The 24775-nt window shown below is 43.6% G+C and overlaps 1 protein-coding gene across 3 annotated transcripts in view; it reads left to right on the top strand.

Moving 5' to 3' along the window:
- Window positions 1-24775, top strand: part of LOC134346628 (uncharacterized) — a 50726-nt gene that overhangs the window by 15678 nt on the left and 10273 nt on the right. For 2 of the 3 annotated variants that reach the window (XM_063048083.1, XM_063048085.1), the window contains exons 4-6: window positions 3246-3264; window positions 3415-3449; window positions 4993-5027. In XM_063048083.1, coding sequence (XP_062904153.1) covers window positions 3246-3264; window positions 3415-3449; window positions 4993-5027 — 89 coding nt within the window. The remainder of the gene's footprint in view (window positions 1-3245; window positions 3265-3414; window positions 3450-4992; window positions 5028-24775) is intronic. The other variant, XM_063048084.1, reaches the window with a different exon arrangement.

Consider the following 24775-nt stretch of genomic DNA (forward strand, 5'->3'; position numbering starts at 1 on the left):
CTGGGCCCCAGTCTCCCCTACCCCAAGGAAAAAACTGACCCACTATCCACTTTACCCATGCCTCTCATCATTTTAATCACTTCTCTAGGGCTGCCTTCATTATCTTTCATGCTAATGAATAAAGACTTAGCCTAGCCAACCTCTCTTTAGAATTCAGGCCACCTAGTCCTGGGAATATCCTCGTTAAAAATGCCACCCTCTGCCGTAAGTTGCCACATGTCAACTCTTCCACCAACTGGAGGAACAAGAGCCAGATATCGAGAACACCTTACCGACAAACTGACTTTTCAGCTTGCACACCATGTTAACTTGGAAACAAACCTCAGTTATCATCAGGGCAAAGTCAAACTCAAACCTTCATGAGGGAATCTTCACCACAGACTCTGCAATGTCACATGAGAGATATAAATCCATAGTATACATATAGAAGCAAGGATGTGATGTTGAGGCTTTATAACACATTGGTCAGACCATGCTTGGAATATTGTCAGGAGTTTTGGGCCCCTTATCTAAGAAAAGATATGCTGCCATTGGAGTGGGTCCAGAGGAGGTTCACAAGAATTATTCCAGAAATGAAAGGGTTGATGTATGAGGAGTGTTTGATGTCTCTGGGCTTGTACTCACAGGAGTTTTGAAGAATGAGGGGAACTCACTGAAACCTATCGAATATTGAAAGGCACAGATAGAGTGGACGTGGAGAGGATGTTTCCAATAGTGGGGGAGTCCAGGACCAGAAGGCACAGCTTCAGAATAGAAGGATGTCTTGTTAGAACAGAGGTGAGGTTCCTGATTAATAAGGGTGTCAAAGGTTATGGAGAGAAGGAGAAGGAATGGCTTTAAGAGGGGAAATAAATTCGGCATGATCAAATGGCAGAGCAGTCTTGGGGGGCCAAATGGCCTAATTGTGCTCCTGCACCTTATGATCTTAGGTCTTATACAAGTTAGAAATTTGTCCTGTGGCCCACAAATCCACGCAGACCATCAAGGTCCCCTTTAAATTGGTTCCAATTCTATTTTCCCACATTCTCATGGACTGACCCAGATTAATTGACCTTCAGTTTATGATTATTGAAAGCTGCTTACTTGCCATTATGTGTTTATAATGCTGCTGCAATTAAGTTTTTTTGTTTCACCTGTGTATATAGAAACATAGAAAACCTACAGCACAATACAAGCCCTTCGGCCGACAAAGCTGTGCCACACATGTCCCTACCTTAGAAATTACTTAGGGTGGGTTACCCATAGCCATCTATTTTTCTGAGCTCCATATACCTGTCCAGGACTCTCTTAAAAGATCCTTTTGTATCCACCTCCACCACTGCCACTGGCAACCCATTCCACACACTCACCACTCTCTGCGTAAAAAAACTTACCCCTGACATCTCCTCTGTACCTACTTCCAAGCACCTTTAACTGTGCCCTCTCATGTTAGCCATTTCAGCCCTGGGAAAAAGTCTCTGACTATCCACACGATCATTGCCTCTCATCATTTTGTACATCTCTATCAGGTCGCATCTCATCATCTTATACACCACTATCAGGTCACCTCTCATCCTTCGTGCTCCAAGGACTAAAGGCTGAGTTCACCCAACCTATTCTCATAAGGCATGCTCCCCAATCCAGGCAACATCTCCTCTGCACCCTTTCTATGGTTTCCACATCCTTCCTGTAGTGAGGTAACCAGAACTGAGCACGGTGCTCTAAGTGGGGTCTGACGAGGGTCCTATATAGCTGCAACGTTACCTCTCAGCTCTTAAACTCAATCCCACAATTGATGAAGGCCAATGCACTGTATGCTTTCTTAACCACAGAGTCAACCTGCGCAGTAGTAGCCTTGAGTGTCCTATGTACTCGGACCCCAAGATCCACAAGATAGATGTACTTGTGCAGATGACAATGAAACAGGCTTTGGCATTCTACGATTCTCCTCCTACTGTATATACATGAGGAAATTCATAGCAGCCGGTCAGCCTACTGGGGTGTAGGAGGAGACTGGACTACCCCATGTGATCACAGGAAGATGTGCAAACTCCACACAGCCAGCGGCCAGGATCAGGACTGAATATGGGTCACTGGAGCTATGAGGCTTCTGCGCTATTATGTCCCACCCAGCTTTTCCATTGGATTGGGCATTGTTGCAAATTTCCATATCCATATCCAACCCAGAGAAATCCCACGAGGAAAATGTACGAATGCCTTACAGACAGTGGCTGGAAACGAACCCGGGTCACTGCTACTATACAGCATTGGGCTAACCGCTACACTACCATGCTGCCCCAAGACACACATGCATATGTTTCAGATATGAAATATCAAAGCTTATTTCCAAGCACTTATGATATGCTTTATTATCCATTGTACACCTGATTATTCTCAAGAGAATATTAAAAGGGCTAATTATTCATGGACTGAGGAATAAATATCAATAAATAAATATTAATTTATTGGGCTGAATAGCTTCAGTCTGCTGCTATGCTTTATGGTCTTATTATTTACTTCCTTAAGCCCATCACCCCTACTGGGGCATAGGCTGTTGACAGCAGCTCGCCAGATTCCGCTGTCCTGGGCCAAACTTTCAAATTGTCCCCACGTATAACCCATCTTCAAACCCATCCTTCCTCTCCCAGGGATGAGGTCTTTGGAGCTTCTGTTGGGATTTCTGTAGTTCTGGGTTTTAGGGGATGGTGTGGCTAAACCCAAGCCCAACCCTCTTTCTTTCGAGGCCAGGCTTAGGATCGTCCTTGGTGGAGTTCCTGTGGCCCTGTAGTCTAATTTAAGCTATTTGTTCATTGCCTTTAATCACGAGTGTGTAACTTTCATAGAACGGATTATATTCATTGATGTTTTCAGACACATATTAAAAATCTTTCATTAATGTTGATTATTTCATTATCTTGAGTGTCAGTGATCAGAAGGTTATAGCAGCAACAAATGTTTATTAGGGTTTGGTGGTGGAACTTGGGGAAGGAAATATGGATCCATTCTTCAATGAGTAGAAGCAATTGCAAGATGGACAGTATTGGTTATTAACAACTACCATATTTGCCTAAAAAAATTGAAGTCGTTATTTAAATATGCTTATGACCTGTATCTATTTCTAAAGTAATACTTTTTCACCCACACAAAATCAGGAAATTATACTTACAGTAGCAAGTGTTGAATGCAAAGTGTTAGAAATTGCAGACTGTTATATCCATGCAGTTTCAGCCACAATTAACGCTTCTTGCTTTTTTTTCCTATTGCAGCTTGTATTGCTCTTCAGAGGTGAGTTAACACATTAAATCATTTGCATATTCTATCTGTCCCTTCTAAATTTAAATGGTCCAATCTGGTCCCTAATGAGTGGAAATGAGAGCTTGCAGCCTTCTGCTTAAACCTGTTTGGTAACATAATATTTTTGTTTTAATTCTGCAGACAATTCGTTCATTACATCACCGAAAAATCAACAGGTAACAGCCTTCTGAATTGATGGAAGAAATTCATATTGATTCATCATTTTGAAACGTATCATATCAGAAACACAGGAACATGGCAGATTGGTAGCGGACTTCTCGGCCTTTCCAATCTGCCTCACAGTTCACCATACATTGACTGCTTTATCTACATCAATTCTGCCTGACCTGCTCTGTTACTCTGGATTTCCAGCATCTGTGGAATCTCTTGTGTTGGAACTTAGGAAAAGGGGTTTCCTAAAACTTGTAAACTGACACAAAGTCAGCATAATGGTATCACATATCAAAGAGAGTAGCAGTGCACCTCGCTTGCTTCCTAGCTTGGATAGGGCTTAAAACATATGTAACGCTTAGGGCTATCGACTCACGTTTATCGAGGGGAAACCCCGTCCGCCTGCCAAACCGTGTCTCATGTTTGCGTAGATGCTGTGTAATGCACCCGGTACAAACACGCAAATAAAATATCAGACAGCACACAAGGTCCAATCAGCTGATTACACTTCATAAATCTTAATGTGACCATGTGGTTAATAGTGATACAAATACAGGAAGAAAAGAAAAAGGCGCCAAACTTATCAGAGTTCAACCAATTCATGCACAACCATTGGAGCTCAATTTGATCTCCTCCAAACTCCTCAACCCTCCGACTGGGACCAACCATGGTGGTCTACCAGAGTGTGTCTAGCATGTCCTTCCTCTTCATTCCTCCTCACTGAAAAAAAAACTCCCAAGCCCGCGCAAACTAACAGCTTTCACACAGACAGAAAGAATAACATCTCTTCCATTGGTTAGCAAATGAATATAAGTCCCGTTATCACTAATTATAACCCAGACATGCTGCTACAGAGAGCCTTACCTCGTCAGTTAACATTACAGAGAAGCCATTTCATTTTAACACTATACAGAAGCCATTTCATTATTAGCAGTTAACAGTTAATATTACTGAGAACCCAACACATATTAATTTCCAAAGTGCTACCAGTAACAACTGGGTCCCCTCCTCCTTCCCTTTCTCGTATGGTCCACTCTTCTCTCCTGTCTGATTCCTTTCTCTCTAGTCCTTTACCTTTCCCACCCACCTGGCTTCACCTATCACCTTCTAGTTATTCTCCTTCCCGTCCCCACACCTCATCTTCCCCCTTCCTTTCCAGTCCTTAAGAAGGATCTCAGACCAAAACATCAACTATCTACTCATTTCCATAAATCCTGCCTGACCTGCTGAGTTCCTGCAGCATTTTGTGTGTGTTGCTTTGAATTTCCGGAATCTGCAGACTTTCTCATGTTTAACACTTACTCATCTCTGTCCTCGGAGTATAAAATGCTTAAGATAAAATGTTGACCATTCTCTATGAAAATAAGGAAAATATAAAAATTACTGTGTTTCATTGAATATCCAAAGCATTCAGACAGTTATGTGACCTTATCATAATCCATCTGATAATGAAATGCTGATATTATAAATTTTGTGACTTTTTAATAGTCCTTTATAAGTGTCAGATGTTTAAATATTTTAACCAATGAATATAACATTTCTTTCCAGCAGAATATTTGAAAATAAACAAGACAAGGCATGGGGTAAGCCTGATTTTTCTGTCTTTGGTACAGAATATGGATCCATACATTTTCAGAATCAATATAAATCACATTGACCAGCAATGAGCCTGCACCCATGTGTCCCATTAACCTGTTACATGTACATCATGGAATGTGGGAGGAAACTAGAGTACCACCCGGTCATGGGGAGAACATACAAGCTCCATACGGACAGTAGTGGTAACTGAACATGGGTCACTCGTGTTGTAATAACATTCTGCTTACCACCATACTACCATGCGGCCCCAATATCCACATATTGGGGTTCATATTCCATGTTAAAAAAGAAGACTGCAGATGCTAGAAAGCTGAAATAAAAACAGAAAATGATGGAAATACTTAACAGATCAGACAGCATCCGTGAAAAGAGAAACAGGGCCAGTGATTCAGACGATGGACTAATGTCTAACTTGATATTACTTCCACTACTTCTTTTCTCTTTCACACCTGTAAATTTCTTTGCATTTATCCCTGTCCTTAGTGCCCTTAAACAACATGGCTTGCTGAGGCATTTCAGACAGCAGCTACAAGCCAACTATGTTGTTACTGAATTGCATAATGATCAGGCAGAATGAGGACTGAACGTTGCATTTCCTGATTAGCAATATTTCACCAGTCTGCATTTGCACTCATCTGGCGGTCTTGCCACTGATTTCCTCGCATGGAGTCATAGATTCATGCATCATAGAACCTGGCCTTTATAGCCACAAAGTCTATTTGTCCATCTGTACTAAGCGTGTTAGGTCCACATCCTTCACTGCCTTGCCCTTTCTGATGCCATCTAAATGTCTCTAAGAAATTCAGTCATCTCTATGTTCTGGTTCCTTAAGGCTGTCATAGCCAAAGGTTGCAGTAGGAGTAAGCTCCCACAACCTATTAAACATTCCCAATGGTGTGTGTCACAAATAGCCTCTGACAACCAAATCCAGCTCCTGGCCTTCACGTGTGACTTTGCTACTAACCCTGGTGGAACCATTTCTGCTGACAGGAGAAGGGGCAAAGGTGGGTTACTTTCACCTTAAAACTAGTCGCTTCAGGCAGATTGGGCTCATCAGCCATGGTTGGCAGTTCATCGAGGAGAAGGAAACTCTGGTCTCAAACCACCGCTGTCTTATGGCTATACTCACTCATGGGAGAAGGGTTCAGAAGTAAATCCTGAGGAAAACTCTGGAGCTGAAGTCCCTAAGGCAGTCCAACACTGAGTCCAATGCTGACTGACAACTCCTGCAACGCCAAATTGTGCTGGTCTCCGCCATTCCCTTGGACTCATCAGCTGCATGGAGAGGGGGAGGCTACTGCAAGGGCATGGTTTGCTCTCCATATTGTACTGCCCTGGCTTACGTATCACATAGACAGCTACAACACAATATCCATGGCTGACCCCGACTGACGGGGAGCCTCAGTAGCTTCTATGTTCTATCTCCTCTGGCAGAGTGATATCAACTATCCCATGTGAACAAAGACTTTCCTCTTAAGTTCCTTTAAAACATTTTATGTAACACACACAAAATGCTGGAGGAACTCCCCCATCCCTTTCTCTCTTCTTCCATTCCCCATTCTGGCTCCCTTTTTACCTCATCTCTTCTCCTCCCCTTCCTATGACCATGGTCCCTATCCCCCATGGTCCATTCTCCTCTCCTATCCACCCTTCACCTCCCAGCTTCTCACTTTGTCCCTCCCACTCACCAACTTACCTTCTCCCCTCATTTGACTTCACCTATCACCTTCTAGATTGTACACATTCCCCACCCCCCTCCACCTTCTTTTTCTTGCTTTTCAGTCCCGATGAATAGTCACAGCTCAAAATGTTGACTCTTTGTTCCTTTCTATAGATGCTGCCTGACCTACTGAGTTCCTCCAGCATTTTATGTATAGTACTCTGAATTTCCAGCATCTGCAGAATCTCTTGTGTTCCTCCCACCTTATGTCCTCCTGTTTTTGATTTCCTTCACATGAAAAAAAAGTACTGAATATTTACGATTATGACTCTTACGATTTATATACCACTCTAGGTTGGACCTCAGCCTTCTTTGTTTCACAAGATGGTGCAGGCCAGGCAGGTTCCTGACACAAAACATTGACCCTCTGAGTTCCTCTAGCCCCTGGTGTGCTACTCTACTTTGACACATGGTGGTAGGTGACTGGAAGGGTGGTAGACACAGAAGATGATAACACATCTGAGTGGTACCTGGGTGTATAATTAAGAGTTGAGACCTACAATGAAACAAGGGTTACAAGGCGGGCTGATGTTAGGTCTACACTCAGTGGCCACTTTATTTGGTCTTCTGGTTCTCCAGCCCACTCACTTCAAGGTTCAACATGTTGTGCCTTCAGAGCTGCTCTCCAGCACACCAATGTCATAACACGCTCGATGACCCAGAGGTTGGGGCATTGTGGATAGTGTAGAGGGCTGTCAGCGGGATATCAATAGGATGCAAAGCTGGGCTGAGAAGTGGCAGACAGAGTTCAACCTAGGTAAGTGTGAGGTGGTTCATTTTGGTAGGTCAAATGTGATGGCAGAATATAGTATTAATGGTAAGACTCTTGGCAGTGTGGAGGATCAGAGGGATCTTGGGGTCTGAGTCCATAGGACACTCAAAGTTGCTGCGCAGGTTGACTCTGTGGTTAAGAAGGCATACAGTGTATTGGCCTTCATCAACAATGGGATTGAGTTCAAGAGCCAAGAGGTAATGTTACAGTTATATAGGACCCTGGTCAGACACCATTTAGTGTGCTCAGTTCTGGTCGCCTCACTACAGGAAGGATATGGAAACCATAGAAAGGGTGCAGTGGAGATTTACAAGGATGTTGCCTGGATTGGTGAGCACGCCTGATGAGAATAGGTTGAATGAATTTGGCCTTTTCTCCTTGGAACGACAGAGGATGAGAGGTGACTGATAGAGGTGTATAAAATGATGAGAGGCATTGATCATGTCGATAGTCAGAGGCTTTTTCCCAGGGCTGAAAAGGCTAGCATGAGAGGGCACAGTTAAAGGTGCTTGGAAGTAGGTACAGAGGAGATGTCAGGGGTATGTTTTTTACGCAGAGAGAGGTGAGTGTGTGGAATGCACTGACCACTGCAACTGCAACTGGACCCTAGATTTCCTGACTGGGAGACCTCAGTCAGTCCGAATTGGAAGCAGCATCTCCAACACCATCACACTGAGAATGGGGGCCCCCCAGGTCTGTGTGCTCAATCCACTGCTGTTCACTCTGCTGACCCACGACTGTACTGCCACACACAGCTCGAACCACATCATCAAGTTCGCCGATGACACGACCGTGGTGGGTCTCATCAGCAAGAACGATGAGTCAGCATACAGAGAGGAGGTGCAGCGGCTAAGGGACTGGTGCAGAGCTGACAACCTGTCTCTAAATGTGAACAAAACAAAAGAGATGGTTGTTGACTTCAGGAGGACACGGAATGATCACTCTCCACTGTACATCAAAGATTCCTCCATAGAGATCGTTAAGAGCACCAAATTTCTTGGTGTTCACCTGGTGGAGAATCTCACCTGGTCCCTCAACACCAGTTCCATAGCAAAGAAAGCCCAGCAGCGTCTCTACTTTCTGCGAAGACTGAGAAAAATCCATCTCCCACCCCCCATCCTCACCACATCCTACAGAGGTTGTATTGAGAGCATCCTGAGCAGCTGCATCACTGCCTGGTTCGGAAATTGCACCATCTCGGATCGCAAGACCCTGCAGCGGATGGTGAGGTCAGCTGAGAAGATCATCAAGGTCTCTCTTCCCACCACTAGAGACATTTACACCACATGCTCTATCCGTAAAGCAAACAGCATTATGAAGGACCCCACGCACCCCTCATACAAACTCTTCTCCCTCCTGCCATCGCACCGAAGTATTCGGGCTCTCTCGACCAGACTGTGTAACAGTTTCTTCCCCCAAGCCATCAGACTCTTCAATACCCAGAACCTGGACTGACACCAACCTACTGCCCTCTACTGTGCCTATTGTCTTGTTTATTATTTATTGTAATGCCTGTACTGTTTTGTGCACTTCATGCAGTCCTGGTAGGTCTGTAGTCTAGTGTAGTTCAGTGTAGTTTTTGTATTGTTCATGTAGCACCATAGTCCTGAAAAACGCTATCTCGTTTTTACTGTGTACTGTACCGGCTGTTATGGTCGAAATGAGAATAAAAAGTGACTTAAACACAAGGAATTCTGCAGATGCTGGAAATTCAAGCAACACACATCAAAGCTGCTGGTGAACACAGCAGGCCAGGCAGCATCTCTAGGAAGAGGTACAGTCGACGTTTCGACTTTGACGTCCTGACAAAGGGTCTCGGCCCGAAACGTCAACTGTACCTCTTCCTAGAGATGCTGCCTGGCCTGCTGCGTTCACCATAAAAAGTGACTTGACTTGACTTGACCTGAATGGGCTGCTGGCGTTGGTGGTGGAGGCGGATACAATGGGGTCTTTTAAGAGACCCTTAGGTACTTACATGGAGCTTAGAAAAATAGAGGGCAATGGGTACCCCTAGATAATTTCTAAAGTAAGCACATGTTCGGTACAGCATTGTGGGCCAAAGGGCAGTGTTGTGCTGCAAGTTTTCTATGTTTCTATGTTTCTATGTGGTTATTTGTGTTACTGTTGCTACCCTGTCAGCTTGAACCAGTCTGACCTCACTCATGAACAAGCTGTTTTCGCCCACTGAACTGCCACTCACTGGATGTTTTTTGTTTTCTCACCATTCCCTGGAAACTCCAGAGACTGTTGTGCATGAAAATCCCAGGAGATGAGCAGTTTCTGAGATACTCAAACCTCCCCACCCAGCACTAACAACTGTCAAAGTCACTTAGGTCACATTTCTTCCACAGTCTGCTGTGTGGTCTGAACAACACCTGAACCTCTGAATACTTCTTTGGGTTGAGTTGCTGCTGCATGATTAGTTGATTAGATATATGCATTAACAAGCAGGTGTACGTAATAAAATGGCCATTGAGTGTATTTTACAGCCAGGGACATAGCTTGTTGGATGCCCCCCTGTACTTGATGTATATTGTTGGAATATATCTAGATAGGCACTTGCATAGCCATTGCATAGAAGGCTATGGACCCAAAGCAGAGAAGTTGGATTAGTATAGATATCGGCAGCACCTCTACTTTCTTAGAAGTTTTTGAAGATTCAACATGACATCTAAAACTTTGAGAGGAGAAGAGTGTATTGACTGGTTATATCATGGCCTGGTATGGAAACACCAATGCCCTTGAATGGAAAATCTTGCAAAAAGTAGTGTATACTGACTGGACAAAATCATGGGTAAAACCCTCCTCAACACTGAGCACAATTCCACGGAGCGTTGCCGCGGAAAAGCAGCATTCATCATCAGGGGCCCCACCACCCAGGTCATGCCCTCTCTCTTCTCACTGCTGCCATCAGGAAGAAGGTACAGAAGCCTCAGGACCCACACCTCCAGGTTCAGGAACAGTTATTACCCCTCAACCATCAGGCCCTTGAGCCAGTGGGGATAAGTTCACTCAACTTCACGCACCGCATCGCTGAACTGCTTCCACAACCTAAGAACACCATTTCAAGGGCTCTTCATCTCATGTCCTCAATATTTATTGCTTATTTATTTATTATTATAATTATTTCACTCTTTTCCTTTTATATGTGCACAATTTGTTGTCTTTTGTACTTTTTTTTGTCTGTCCTGTTGGGTGCGGTCTTTCATTGATTCTATGACGACACTTGGATTTACTGAGTATGTTCGCAAGAGAACAAACCTCAGGGTTGTATGTGTACTTTGATAATAAATTTACTTTGAACTTTGAAAAACAAATGTCCCTCATTCCAAAGACATACCGTTTGGGGTTAGTAAGTTGTGCTAAGTTGTTTAATGGCCAGTTTGTGGTCCGTTTGGCTCTGGGGTTTGCTTTCAGCAGCCCCAGAGAAGTGGTACTTGGAGGGCATAGGTTTAAGATTGGACGCAAGAGGTTTAAAAGGGACATCGGAGACAGCTTCTTCACTCAAAGGGTGGTGTGTATATGGAATGAGATGGCAGAAATAGTGGTTGATGCAGGCACGTTAATGATAAATGATTAGCTTTAGTTGTCATGTGTGCATCAAAACGCTCAGTGGAAAGCGTCCTTTGCATCAACGACCAGCACAGTGTGGGGATGTGCTGGGGTTAGCCCACAAGTGGTGCCTCGCTACCAGTGACAACACAGCATGCCCACAACTTCCTAATCTTAACTCAGAGGAAACCCCCACAGTCACGGAGAGATCTTGCAGGCTACCTACGGACAGCAACAAAAATTAACCCTGGTCACTCGTGCCCTGGTCATTATGTTACCATGCCAACCGGGCATTAGCAACATTTCAAAGTCATCTAGATAATTAGATAGGTAGAAAGGGTTTAGAGGCTATGGGTCAAGTGCGGGCAGATGGGACTAACTCTGGATAACTCAGTTGGCATGGGTGAGAGGGGCCAGAGGGCATGTTTCCATCCTGTATGACCTATGGCTCCCTGATCCCTCCAATAACAGGTTTATTATGTAAGGTATAATTGAGCAGACTAGGGCAGAGGGGACACAGGAGTCTGCAGGTACTGGAACCTGGACGAATGGACAATCTGCTGGAGGAATTCAGCAGATCAAGAGCGGGGGGAGGGGAAGAACTGTCGAAGTTTAAGACAAAGATCTGCAGCAGGACAGAAACTAGGGCTGTACTCCAAGTGAAGGTCAAATTATATCGTTCTGGAATCAAAACTAGTACACACAGCAGTATAACCCCTATACTTTCAACACTTCCTATTTATTTGGGGTCTACATACATTTGAATATAGGAGAATGAGGGGGAATCTAATTGAAGTGTGCCACACTCCAGCTTGGCTTGAGAAGGTGGGCGTGAAGTTGATTAAAGATTAAAGTTAGCTTTACTTGACATGAGAACATTGAAACATCAAGTGAAGTGCATCATTTTGTACCAACAAGCAACACAGCCCGAGGATGTGCTTGAGGAAGTCGATAAATGTGGGCCCACAACTCACTAACACTAACCTACACGTCTTTGGATTCTGGGAGGAAAGCAGAGCACTGGAGGAAACCCACACGGTCATGAGGAGAACGTACAAACTCCTTACATACAATGGCGGGAATTGAACCTGGGTTACCAGCACTGCAATAGCGTTACACTAACGTACTGCGCATTTCCCCCCTGAGTTCCACGACAAATGATGTGCTGATCCAGACTCAAGCACCTGCTGCCTCTTGTGTCTCGAACATTTCTCACACCTGTAATGTAAGGTTTCTCACACCTTACATCTGTAATGTTTCTCACACCTGTAGTGTGATATTTCCCACGCCTGTAGTGTAGTTTCCCACGCCCATAGTGTAATATTTTGTCACGCCTGTAGGGTAATGTTTCCCACGCCCGTAGTGTAATGTTTCCCATGCGTGTAGTGTAATGTTTTGTCACGTCTGTAGTGTAATGTTTCTCCCACCTGGAGTGTCTAAAACCGGGGGTTATAGTCACAACTACACACATAAAATGCTGGGGAAATGCAGCAAGTCAGGCAGCATCTCTGGAGGAGAATAACCACTTATGCTGAGACCTTCTCTCTACTTCCACCTTCTTCCCCCTTCCTTTCCAGTCCTGACGAAGGGTCGCAGCCCAAAACGTCGTCCGTTTATTCCTCTCCATAGATGCTGCCTGACCCGCCGAGTTCTCCCGGCATCTGGTGCGTGTTGCTCAGTCCCGCATTTAACTTCTGCAGCGTTCTCCGCAACAAGAGATTCGGTCACACTTGGGCAACTCAGTGTGGGGTGGGCGGGGAACGGAGCATCCGCAAAGCCACGTGGTCTCAGGAGAAGAGGATACAATCGGCTCTTTGAAGAGCCTCTTACATGGTAAAATGGAGTGCTATGCCATAGGGAAATTCTCGGCAGTCTCTAGAGTAGGTTATATGGTCGGCACAACATTGTGGGCCGAAGGGCCTGTAATGTGCTGTAAATTTCTATGTTTTATGTTTAAGAGATAAGGTCCACACCCATAGCACTGTGGTCAGGATTGAACCCAGATTGCAGATACTGCAAGATGGTTGCTCTACCAGGGGGGGCGGGGTGTGGCGTTATAGTTTAGAAAAGGAAGTTGGCATTGAGGTAAAAAATCAGCCATGACCTAATTGAATACTGGAATAAGTGTGAGTGAGAAAATGTCTTCCTCCTGTTATATTTTAGTGTGGGCGCCATGGTAGCGCAGTGGTTAGAGTCATAGAGTGCTACCGCACAGAAAAATGCCCTTCAGCCCATCCAATCGGTGCTGAACCATTTAAACTGCCTAGTACCATCAACCTGTACTGGGACCATAGCCTTCCATACCCCTCGCGTCCGTGTACCTATCCAAACTTCTGTTAAACGTTGAAATTGAGCTCATGTGCACCACTGGCACTGGCAGCTCGTTCCACCCTCTCATGACCCTCTGAAGAGGTTGCCCCTCATGTTCCCCTTAAACTTTTCACCTTTCTCCCTTAATCAGTGATATTTAGTTGTAGTCCCACCCAACCTCAGTGGAAAAAGCCTGCTTGCATTTTCGCTATCTGTACCCCTCTATTTACCCTGTCTGCAACACTTTACAACAGCAGCTGTAAGACTGGGGTGGCGGGGGGGTGCCTGGTGAGGTTCGACTCCTGTCACTGTCCATAAAGAGTTCGTACATTCTCTTTGCGACTGCATGAGTTTGGTCAGGGTGCTCCAGTTCCCTCCCACGTTCTAAAGACATATGGGTTCGGGTTAGTGAGATGTAGGCGCTGGAACCGTGGCGACACTTGTCGTCTGCCCACAGCACAACCTACGCTGACTTGATTTCACCGTATGTTTCAAAGTTTCGATGTACATGTGACAAGTGGAGCTGCGCTTGAAGTCGCTGCTTCTTAATGGCCAGCTGCCCTTCCCTCGCCCGAAGGGAAGGTGAACTTTACTGAATCTGACAAGATTGAAAAGTGACGTTAACTTGTATATAAAGTAGGGCAGGATGTGGTAAAAATATTTCATAATAGTTTCTGCTCATTGCAATTTTGTGCAGACTGAACCAGTGTGCTCTGTGAAACAATGATGGTTTGACCACAAAATGTTTCCACCAAAGCTGCTAGTGCCCATTACTCAAGGTCATTGCTTAATATCCCAGCCAAGCAAGTGATTCTGACCTAAACAAAGTTTCACCTGACGTTGGAGCAACAGACAAGCGGATGTGTTTTGACCCGAAACAATGTTGGAAAGAATGCAAAGACCTACGAGACTGTTGCCGTGACTCAGGCACCCGAGATATAGGGAGAGGTGGGGGCCAGGCCGGATCCTTATTCCTCGGAACGAAGGAGTCAGAGGGTGTGGACGTTGCGGTATGGAAAGGGTTAAAATGGTGGGCTAACAGAACAGAGCGCATCCCTTTTCAGTAAGACAAGAGGCAGGGGCAGTGTGCAGACATGGAGCAGTCACTCAGCCTGAACACTGTCCTTGAAAGCCCAATTTTCCTTTGTACAGCCCTTCTGTTTAAGCCTGGGAACCAAGGTCACAGAGCAAGATAAAGATGCAACCAATGGAAACAAGTAAATAAAGGACACACTAACTACTGGACAGTTATTTTGCACATTTATTTATTAATTCTTAAGTATTATTGGCCTTTAAATGATATAATTGGTTAATAACATCTGAAATATGTATTATGATTGGTACTTAAATATGCAAATGATGGGATTCAGTAGAGCACAGTTTCAATTGGATCAATATCTGTATCCAACAAGTTAATTTCTGTATGAAAATAGCACTTCTTAGTTCAAACAAGAACAGCTGGTGACAAAGGCCAGTCTGGTTTATTTGGGCACATGAATATTATACAAGAGATTCTGAGGATGCTGGAAATCCAGAGTAACACACACAAAGAGTGTTGGTAGAACTCAGCAGCCATGAAAAGGAATAAACAGTCAACGTTCCGGGCTGAGAGGGGTCTTGGCCCGAACCATCATCTGCTTATTCCTGTACAATTAAATAAAGTTCGATTGACGAAAGAGTGTGAGATTTCAGACTCCAGTAAGTCAGCAATGACAAGATGTGCAAAATGATGGGTGGTATAGACAGCATAAATGCAAACAGTCTTTTACACAGAGAATGTGGAATCAAAAGCAGTGGAACAGTTATTACTCCTCAGCCATCAGGTTCTTGCAAAAGGGAATAACTTCACTCAGTTTCACTCGGCCCATCTGTTCCCACAACCTATGGACTCACTTTCAAGGTCTCTTCATCTCATATTCTCAATAGTTATTGCTTGTTTATGAATCATTATTATCATTACACTTTTTATTCTCTTTCATTTTGTGTTTGCACAGTTTGTTGTTTTTTTCATTGTTTATCTGTGTTGTTGGGTGCAATCATTGATTCTATTGTGTTCCTTTGTATTTTCTGTGGTTTCCCACAGGAGAAAGAACATCAGGGTTGTGTATGATGACATACATGTACTTGGATAATAAATTTACTTTGAACTTTGAAAACTAGAGGGCATACCTGTAAGGTCAGAGTGGAAAGATTTAAAACGGACAACATCATGGAAGAGATGTATATGGAACAAGCTGCCAACAGGAAGTGGTAGAGGCAGGTATAAATGCAACATTTAAAACACACTTGGACTGGTTTGTGGTTAGGAAAAGTTAAGAAAGATGTGGGCTGGACAAGGGCAAATGGGGACAAGCTGAGGTGGGCATTTTGGTCAGCATGGTTGAGTTGGGCTGAAGGGCCTACTTCTGTGAGGTTATCACTCTATGATTATAACTTATTTCCCCTCCCCACTCCCCACAGATGCTGCTCAACCAGTTCCTCCAGCTGATTGCTTGTAGCTCCTGATTCCAACAGCTGCCGTCTCTTGTGTCCCCCATTAAACCTATTTTAATTGCTATAAGAAATTAAGGACCAATATCAAGATAGTCAGGTCCAAGCAACTGAAGTATGTTATTACAATCCAAACATATATTTATTTTGCCCAGAGAAATATTGAAAAGTAAATTAGATTAGTTTAATCTCAATTAACTTAGGGTTTTGAAGAAAATAACTCTGTTGTAATGACATTACTCACCATAGTAATGGTGTACCTACTGATCATTCTTTCTCTATGCAGAGAGATAGAATGGCCACAATGGGCTGAATAGCCTTTTTCTATGATCGTATGTTTGAATAAGTTTATAAACCCATGGCCTATAATGGTCTCAGTGTCAAGGTGGTGATTTTGTAGAGCAAAACAGTCTTCGATATTGTTGTATCATATTTTGTAGAATGTGAGTAAATTATCAAACACAAGACACAGCTGTGCTTTTAATTTAGCTCATTTCCTCCAACAATATTTGCTGGTAATGGTATCCTCTGGTAATCAAGTTTGTTATCACCGACATATGTCTTGAAGTTTGAAGTTCAGAGTTCAAAGTAATTTTATTCTAATAATAATGCAAACTTAAACCAATCCTTTCTGCCTACTCATGATCCACAAACCTGCATTCCTTGTGCATCCATGTCAAAGTCAACGTAAAGTTTATTATCAAAGCACAGAACCAGAATCAGGTTTAATAACACTGGCATATGCGGTGAAATTTTCCTGCAGAAAATCCTGGTAATTCTCACCATCAGCATGCCACCTTGGCTGAACAGAGGAGCACTTTAAGTGATAGACTAAGACAACTGCTCTGCTCCGAAGAGCGCTATATGAGGTCATTCTTACCCTGAGCCATTATGCTCTATAATGAGTCAACCTATACAGTAGTCAGGGAAGTGATGACCCCTCCTGTTAGACTGGTTGTGGTTATTTGTGTTTTATTCTTTCTACTTCTCTTCTAATAGAAACCATAGAAACTACAGCACAGAAACAGGCCTTTTGGCCCTTCCACTTTAAGTGATAGACTAAGACAACTGCTCTGCTCCGAAGAGCGCTATATGAGGTCATTCTTACCCTGAGCCATTATGCTCTATAATGAGTCAACCTATACAGTAGTCAGGGAAGTGATGACCCCTCCTGTTAGACTGGTTGTGGTTATTTGTGTTTTATTCTTTCTACTTCTCTTCTAATAGAAACCATAGAAACTACAGCACAGAAACAGGCCTTTTGGCCCTTCTTGGCTGTGCCGAACCATTTTCTGCCTAGTCCCACTGATCTGCACACGGACCATATCCCTCCATACACCTCCCATCCATGTATCTGTCCAATTTATTCTTAAATGTTAAAAAAGAACCCGCATTTACCATCTCGTCTGGCAGCCCATTCCATACTCCCACCACTCTCTGTGTGAAGAAGCCCAACTAATTCTTCCAAAGAAGAAGCATACAAATTAGCCAGAGAAAGTGGCTCACCTGAGGACTGGGAGAAATTCAGAGTTCAGCAGAGGAGGACAAAGGGCTTAATTAGGAAGGGGAAAAAAGATTATGAGAGAAAACTGGCAGGGAACATAAAAACTGACTGTAAAAGCTTTTATAGATATGTAAAAAGGAAAAGACTGGTAAAGACAAATGTAGGTCCCCTACAGACAGAAACAGGTGAATTGATTATGGGGAGCAAGGACACGGCAGACCAATTGAATAATTACTTTGGGTCTGTCTTCACTAAGGAGGACATAAATAATCTTCCAGAAATAGTAGGGGACAGAGGGTCCAGTGAGATGGAGGAACTGAGCGAAATACATGTTAGTAGGGAAGTGGCATTAGGTAAATTGAAGGGATTGAAGGCAGATAAATCCCCAGGGCCAGATGGTCTGCATTCTGGAGTGCTTAAGGAAGTAGCCCAAGAAATAGTGGATGCATTAGTGATAATTTTTCAAAACTCGTTAGATTCTGGACTAGTTCCTGAGGATTGGAGGGTGGCTAATGTAACCCCACTTTTTAAAAAAGGAAGGAGAGAGAAACTGGGGAATTATAGACCGGTTAGCCTAACGTCGGTGGTGGGGAAACTGCTGGAGTCAGTTATCAAAGATGTGATAACAGCACATTTGGAAAGTGGTGAAATCATCGGACAAAGTCAGCATGGATTTGTGAAAGGAAAATCATGTCTGACGAATCTCATAGAATTTTTTGAGGATGTAACTAGTAGAGTGGATAGGGGAGAACCAGTGGATGTGGTATATTTGGATTTTCAAAAGGCTTTTGACAAGGTCCCACACGGGAGATTAGTGTGCAAACTTAAAGCACACAGTATTGGGGGTAAGGTATTGATGTGGATGGAGAATTGGTTAGCAGACAGGAAGCAAAGAGTGGGAATAAACGGGACCTTTTCAGAATGGCAGGCGGTGACTAGTGGGGTACCGCAAGGCTCAGTGCTGGGACCCCAGTTGTTTACAATATATATTAATGACTTGGATTAAATGCAGCATCTCCAAGTTTGCGGATGACACGAAGCTGGGTGGCAGTGTTAGCTGTGAGGAGGATGCTAAGAGGATGCAGAGTGACTTGGATAGGTTGGGTGAGTGGGCAAATTCATGGCAGATGCAATTTAATGTGGATAAATGTTAAGTTATCCACTTTGGTAGCAAAAATAGGAAAACAGATTATTATCTGAATGGTGGCCGATTTGGAAAAGGGGAGGTGCAACGAGACCTGGGTGTCGTTATACACCAGTCATTGAAAGTGGGCATGCAGGTACAGCAGGCGGTGAAAAAGGCGAATGGTATGCTGGCATTTATAGCGAGAGGATTCGAGTACAGGAGCAGGGAGGTACTACTGCAGTTGTACAAGGCCTTGGTGAGACCACACCTGGAGTATTGTGTGCAGTTTTGGTCCCCTAATCTGAGGAAAGACATCCTTGCCATAGAGGGAGTACAAAGAAGGTTCACCAGATTGATTCCTGGGATGGCAGGACTTTCATATGAAGAAAGACTGGATGAACTGGGCTTGTACTCGTTGGAATTTAGAAGATTGAGGGGGGATCTGATTGAAACGTATAAAATCCTAAAGAGATTGGACAGTCTAGATGCAGGAAGATTGTTCCCAATGTTGGGGAAGTCCAGAACAAGGGGTCACAGTTTGAGGATAAAGGGGAAGCCTTTTAGGACCGAGATTAGGAAAAACTTCTTCACACAGAGAGTGGTGAATCTGTGGAATTCTCTGCCACAGGAAACAGTTGAGGCCAGTTCATTGGCTATATTTAAGAGGGAGTTAGATATGGCCCTTGTGGCTACGGGGATCAGGGAGTATGGAGGGAAGGCTGGGGAGGGGTTCTGAGTTGGATGATAAGCCATGATCCTAATAAATGGTGGGGCAGGCTCAAAGGGCCGAATGGCCTACTCCTGCACCTATTTTTCTATGTTAATGTTCCCTTTAAACTTTTCCCCCCTCACCCTAAACCCATGTCCTCTGGGTTTTTTCTCCCCTTGCCTCAGTGGAAAAAGCCTGCTTGCATTCACTCTATCTATACCCATCATAATTTTATATACCTCTATCAAATCTCCCCTCATTCTTCTGCGCTCCAGGGAATAAAGTCCTAACCTATTCAACCTTTCTCTGTAACTGAGTTTCTCAAGTCCCGGCAACATCCTTGTAAATCTTCTCTGCACTCTTTCAACCCTACTAATATCATTCCTGTAATTTGGTGACCAAAACTGAACACACTACTCCAGATTCGGCCTCACCAATGCCTTATACAACCTCATCATAACATTCCAGCTCTTATACTCAATACTTTGATTAATAAAGGCCAATGTACCAAAAGCTCTCTTTACGACCCTATCTACCTGTGATGCCACTTTTAGGGAATTTTGTATCTGTATTCCCAGATCCCTCTGTTCTACTGCACTCCTCAGTGCCTTACCATTAACCCTGTATGTTCTACCTTGGTTTGTCCTTCCAACATGCAATACCTCACACTTGTCTGTATTAAACTCCATCTGCTATTTTTCAGCCCATTTTTCCAGCTGGTCCAAGTCCCTCTGCAGGCTCTGAAAACCTTCCTCACTGTCCACTACACCTCCAGTCTTTGTATCATCAGCAAATTTGCTGATCCAATTTACCACATTATCATCCAGATCATTGATATAAATGACAAATAACAATGGACCCAGCACTGATCCTGTGTACTTGTAATGCTACAGCGACACTGTAATTTCCTTTGGGATCAATAAAGTATCTACCTGTCTATCTATCTAACTTTGTGGCAGCAATACATGATAATAGAGAAAAAAAATGAATTACAGTAACTATATAGTTAAATTCAATAAGCAGTTCAAGAAAATAGAAATAAAAACGTAGTGAGGTAATGTTCATGGGTTCAATGTTCAATACATATACCCCATGTTATATATACCACCTTGAGATACATTTTCTTGTAGGCATTTACAAGAAAAAAATAATCACAGTAGAATTTACAAACAAAACTACACAAACAGCCAAAGACTGGCAAGCAACCAAAGTGAAAAGAAGACAATAAAAATAATACTTTGTCAGCACTCAATCAGGCTCTGATGAAGGGTCTCAGCCTGAAACGTCATCTGTTTATTCCCCAACACACATCAAAGTTACTGGTGAACGCAGCAGGCCAGGCAGCATCTCTAGGAAGAGGTACAGTTGACGTTTCGGGTCGAGACCCTTCATCAGGACTAACTGAAAGAAGAGCTAGTTAGAGATTTGAAAGTGGGAGGGGGAGGGGGAGATCCAAAATGATAGGAGAAGACAGGAGGGGGAGGGATGGAGCCAAGAGCTAGACAGTTGATTGGCAAAAGGGATATGAGATGATCATGGGACAGAAGGCTTAGGGAGAAAGAAAAGGGGGTGGGGGGAGAAAACCCAGAGGATGGGCAAGGGGTATAGTCAGAGGGACAGACGGAGAAAAAGGAGAGTGAGAGAAAGAATGTGTGTATATAAATAAATAACGGATGGGATACGAGGGGGAAGTGGGGCATTAGCGGAAGTTAGAGAAGTCAATGTTCATGCCATCAGGTTGGAGGCTACCCAGACGGAATATAAGGTGTTGTTCCTCCAACCTGAGTGCTACCTGACCAGCTGACCCCTCCACAGATGCTACCTGACCAGCTGAGTTCCTGCAACGATTTGTGTGTTACACAGCAGATTATAATATGCATTCATAAGCAAATGTATAGTGTTGGTCACGAAGGATGTTGTTAAACTAGAAAGAGTGCTGAAAAGACCTACCAGGACACTGCCTGGACTTGGGGTGAGTTGCAAGAGTCTGCGTAGACTAGGAATTTATTTCCTGGAATGTAAGAGATTGAGGGGTGACCTGATAGAGGTGACAGTATATAGGATCATGAGGGCCATAGCCGGGATGAATGCACACTTTATGGGCCTCAGACCCAAGGTGGTGATTTTGACAAGCAGAGTGTCAAATTATTCTGTGGTATTATATTTGTAAAATGTGAGTAAATTATCAAACACAGGACACAGCCGTGTTTTAAAATTAGCTGACTTCCTCCAACAATATTTGCTGGTAATTGAATCTCAGGGTTGAATATGGTAAAACATTGATAATAAATTTACTTTGAGCTTTGATGATCAGAATTGGAATCAGGTTTATTGTCACTGACACATGTCTTGAAGTTCAAAGTTCAATTATTATCGAAGTATGTATGTTATCACAAACCACCTTGAGATAAATTTTCTCAGAGAAAAGGTGCTAAAATGAGGGCGTAGGGTTAAGAGCAGCGATAAAATATCTGAAAGCACCATCAGGAGCCACCTCTTTACACAAAGGGTAGTGGGTATTTGGAATGAGCCACCAGAAACAATGGTTGAGGTGGGCAAGTTGACATTTAAAAGTTATCTAGATAAGAAGATGAATAGTGGAAGTTTCTACATCTATGGGCAAAATGCAGACAGTTGTGAGTAGCTCACTGGGTAACACAGTGGGCATGAATGAGTTGAGCTGAATGCCCCGATTGCATGCTGTAAGGCTTTATCAATCTATAAAACTGTTTCCCTATTTTGCCTCCAAAATTTTCACTCCGTAGTAATGGCTTTTTCTGTCAATGGAAAGTATCACTTACTTTTTTCTCAATAACCCTTCAGGATTTTCTCCCCTCAATCAAACACTCCCTCTCACACAACCCCTCCCCTCCCATCCCCCTACACCAGCCCAAAATTTTTTGCATTAAGTGAATCAACCCGTTGTCAGTTTCGGTGTTCCTTTTTCATGCCTTGTGGCACATTGGACGGCATTTTTTGCTGTCTCCTTAGCGTTTGATTGTTGTATTACGAGGCCAAGTTGCTAGCTTAATGCTCTTCCCATCACTGATGGAAAGTGTGCAAGGAGCTGGCCAGATTTGAACTCAGAACCATTTGCCTTGGAGTCCGATGCTGATGCTGCTTCACCATCTGCAAACCTTTGTCAGGTTTAGGTGACATTTAACTCTCTAATCCCTGATGTAATCTCATGCTCTGTCTCAAATATCTTGCCCCCTGCCTAAATGAAAATCAAGTCTCAGCCTATACCTACAGTGTAAAAGATTAAAATCTCCAATGTGGAACATAAGATTATAAGAAAAGACTAATCTACGATCACTTAAGCCAATTGTAGCATGCAATAATCTTACACTAATGATATATGGCCCTACCTCCATCAATCCCCTTCACTCATGCGGGTTCAGCAACAGTACAATTGAGGAACTTCATTGGATGTTGTATCCCATCCACCTACATGACACACAAGCCAGGCCAGCATGATATGAAGAGCAAGCTGGTGTCCACGTAGTCGACTCCCCCTCGCTTCTTTGATTCGGCCGGCACATGCCACACCGCAACCATCCTGCTCCTTCAAGACTTCAGGTCAAGACGCAAAAATGCCAGGCTGTGCAGGTAGTTTAAAAGTTCATCTCTGAAAGGGAAGTGACAGGCTGTGCAGGTAGTTAAAAATTCATCTCTGAAAGGGAAGTGACAGGCTGTTGACTGCAGTGAATATTCAATAAAGTCAATTCAATTCAATTCATTTTTAAGAAAAACTGTGATTAATGAAGCAATTAGTAGTTTGGTTTGCTGCCAGCAAGACGTCGCTGTACTGCACCAGTGTCATCTTAAACCGCAAGAGGCTATTTGAGACATACAATATTGGAAGCATTTAACAGGTATTGGAAGATTATCCGCACTACCACTCCCTGCTATTATAACCTTAAGGAACCTCACATAATAAATACAGTGGATTCTCGTTATTGGGTAGCCATTTATCTGAAACAACTCTTACAAACCAAAAACTAAATCAAGAAAATAGCCAGGAATCCCTTCACTTATTTGGGACAGTATGCTGCTTAATTGAGGCAGGAGACTGTTGCCAAACAATTTCTAACTAACATCGGTTCTGTGCATTTGCGTGGCCAATAGACACTATACAGTGCACAGAACAATCAATTTTTAAATAGCGTCATTTGTGTGTGTTTGTATTCAAAAAGCAGTGATTTTTGTCACAGATTGTTGGGGAGAAAGAAACGGTAAGACAATTCAGAACTATTTTGTTCACTGTGGTTTCAAGCATTCAGGCTTGGAGATGCCAGAAACAACCAAGAGTGAAAATGAAACAATTTCACGACTTCAACGAGTTAGCAATTTGAAGGTAATGGCAATCATCTTGAATGTTGCAATGAAATTAAAGATTTGGAAGATGCAATCATTGAAAGCATTGGTTGAAGGCCGTCCATTATCTGCACTAGGTGTCTGCACTGATATTGTTTATTTAGAGTCAATCAAAAGAACATGGCAGATAAATTACTCGGTAAATAACTATAAGGGCTGGCTGGTGGCGTAGTGGTATCAGGGCCGGACTCCAGAGCGAAGGCTCCCGAGTTCCAATCCAAGTCGGGCCACCCCCCAAGCACGCTTTCCATCCGTGCCGGCTTGAGCATCGAGCTAGCCACTCGGCCTCGTAAAAAACAAGGGTCGAGTCAGAAATATTCGTATCGTGACCCGGTTAATCTGAGAGGAGACCAATCATGACATCACGCGCCAGACGAGAATGGCTGACTGTCTGGTGCGACATGAACATAGAACATAGAATAGTACAGCACAGTACAGGCCCTTCGGCCCACAATGTTATGCCGACCCTCAAACCCTGCCTCCCATATAACACCCTACCTTAAATTCCTCCGTATACCTGTCCAGTAGCCTCTTAAATTTCACTAATGTATCTGCCTCCACCACTGACTCAGGCAGTGTATTCCACGCACCAACTACTCTCTGAGTAAAAAACCTTCCTCTAATATCCCCCTTGAAATTCCCACCCCTTACCTTAAAGCCGTGTCCCCTTGTATTGAGCAGTGGTGCCCTGGGGAAGAGGCGCTGGCTATCCACTCTATCTATTCCTCTTAATATCTTGTACACCTCTATCATGTCTCTTCTCATCCTCCTTCTCTCCAAAGAATAAAGCCCTAGCTCTCTCAAACTCTGACCATAATCCATACACTCTAAACCAGGCAGCATCCTTGAAAATCTGTTCTGTACCCTTTCCAATGCTTCCACATCCTTCCTATAGTGAGGCAACCAGAAATGGACACAGTACTCCAAGTGTGGCCTAACCATTGTTTTATAGAGCTGCATCATTACCTCACGACTCTTAAAATCTATCCCTCGACTTACGAAAGCTAACACCCCAAAAAAACTTTCTTAACTACCCTATCCACCTGTGAGGCAACTTTCAGGGATCTGTGGACATGTAACCCGAGATCCCTCTGCTCCTCCACACTACCAAGTATCCTGCCATTTACTTTGTATTCTGCCTTGGAGTTTGTCCTTCCAAAGTGTACCACTTC

Source organism: Mobula hypostoma, chromosome 5 (assembly GCF_963921235.1).
Source record: "Mobula hypostoma chromosome 5, sMobHyp1.1, whole genome shotgun sequence".
NCBI lineage: Eukaryota > Metazoa > Chordata > Chondrichthyes > Myliobatiformes > Myliobatidae > Mobula > Mobula hypostoma.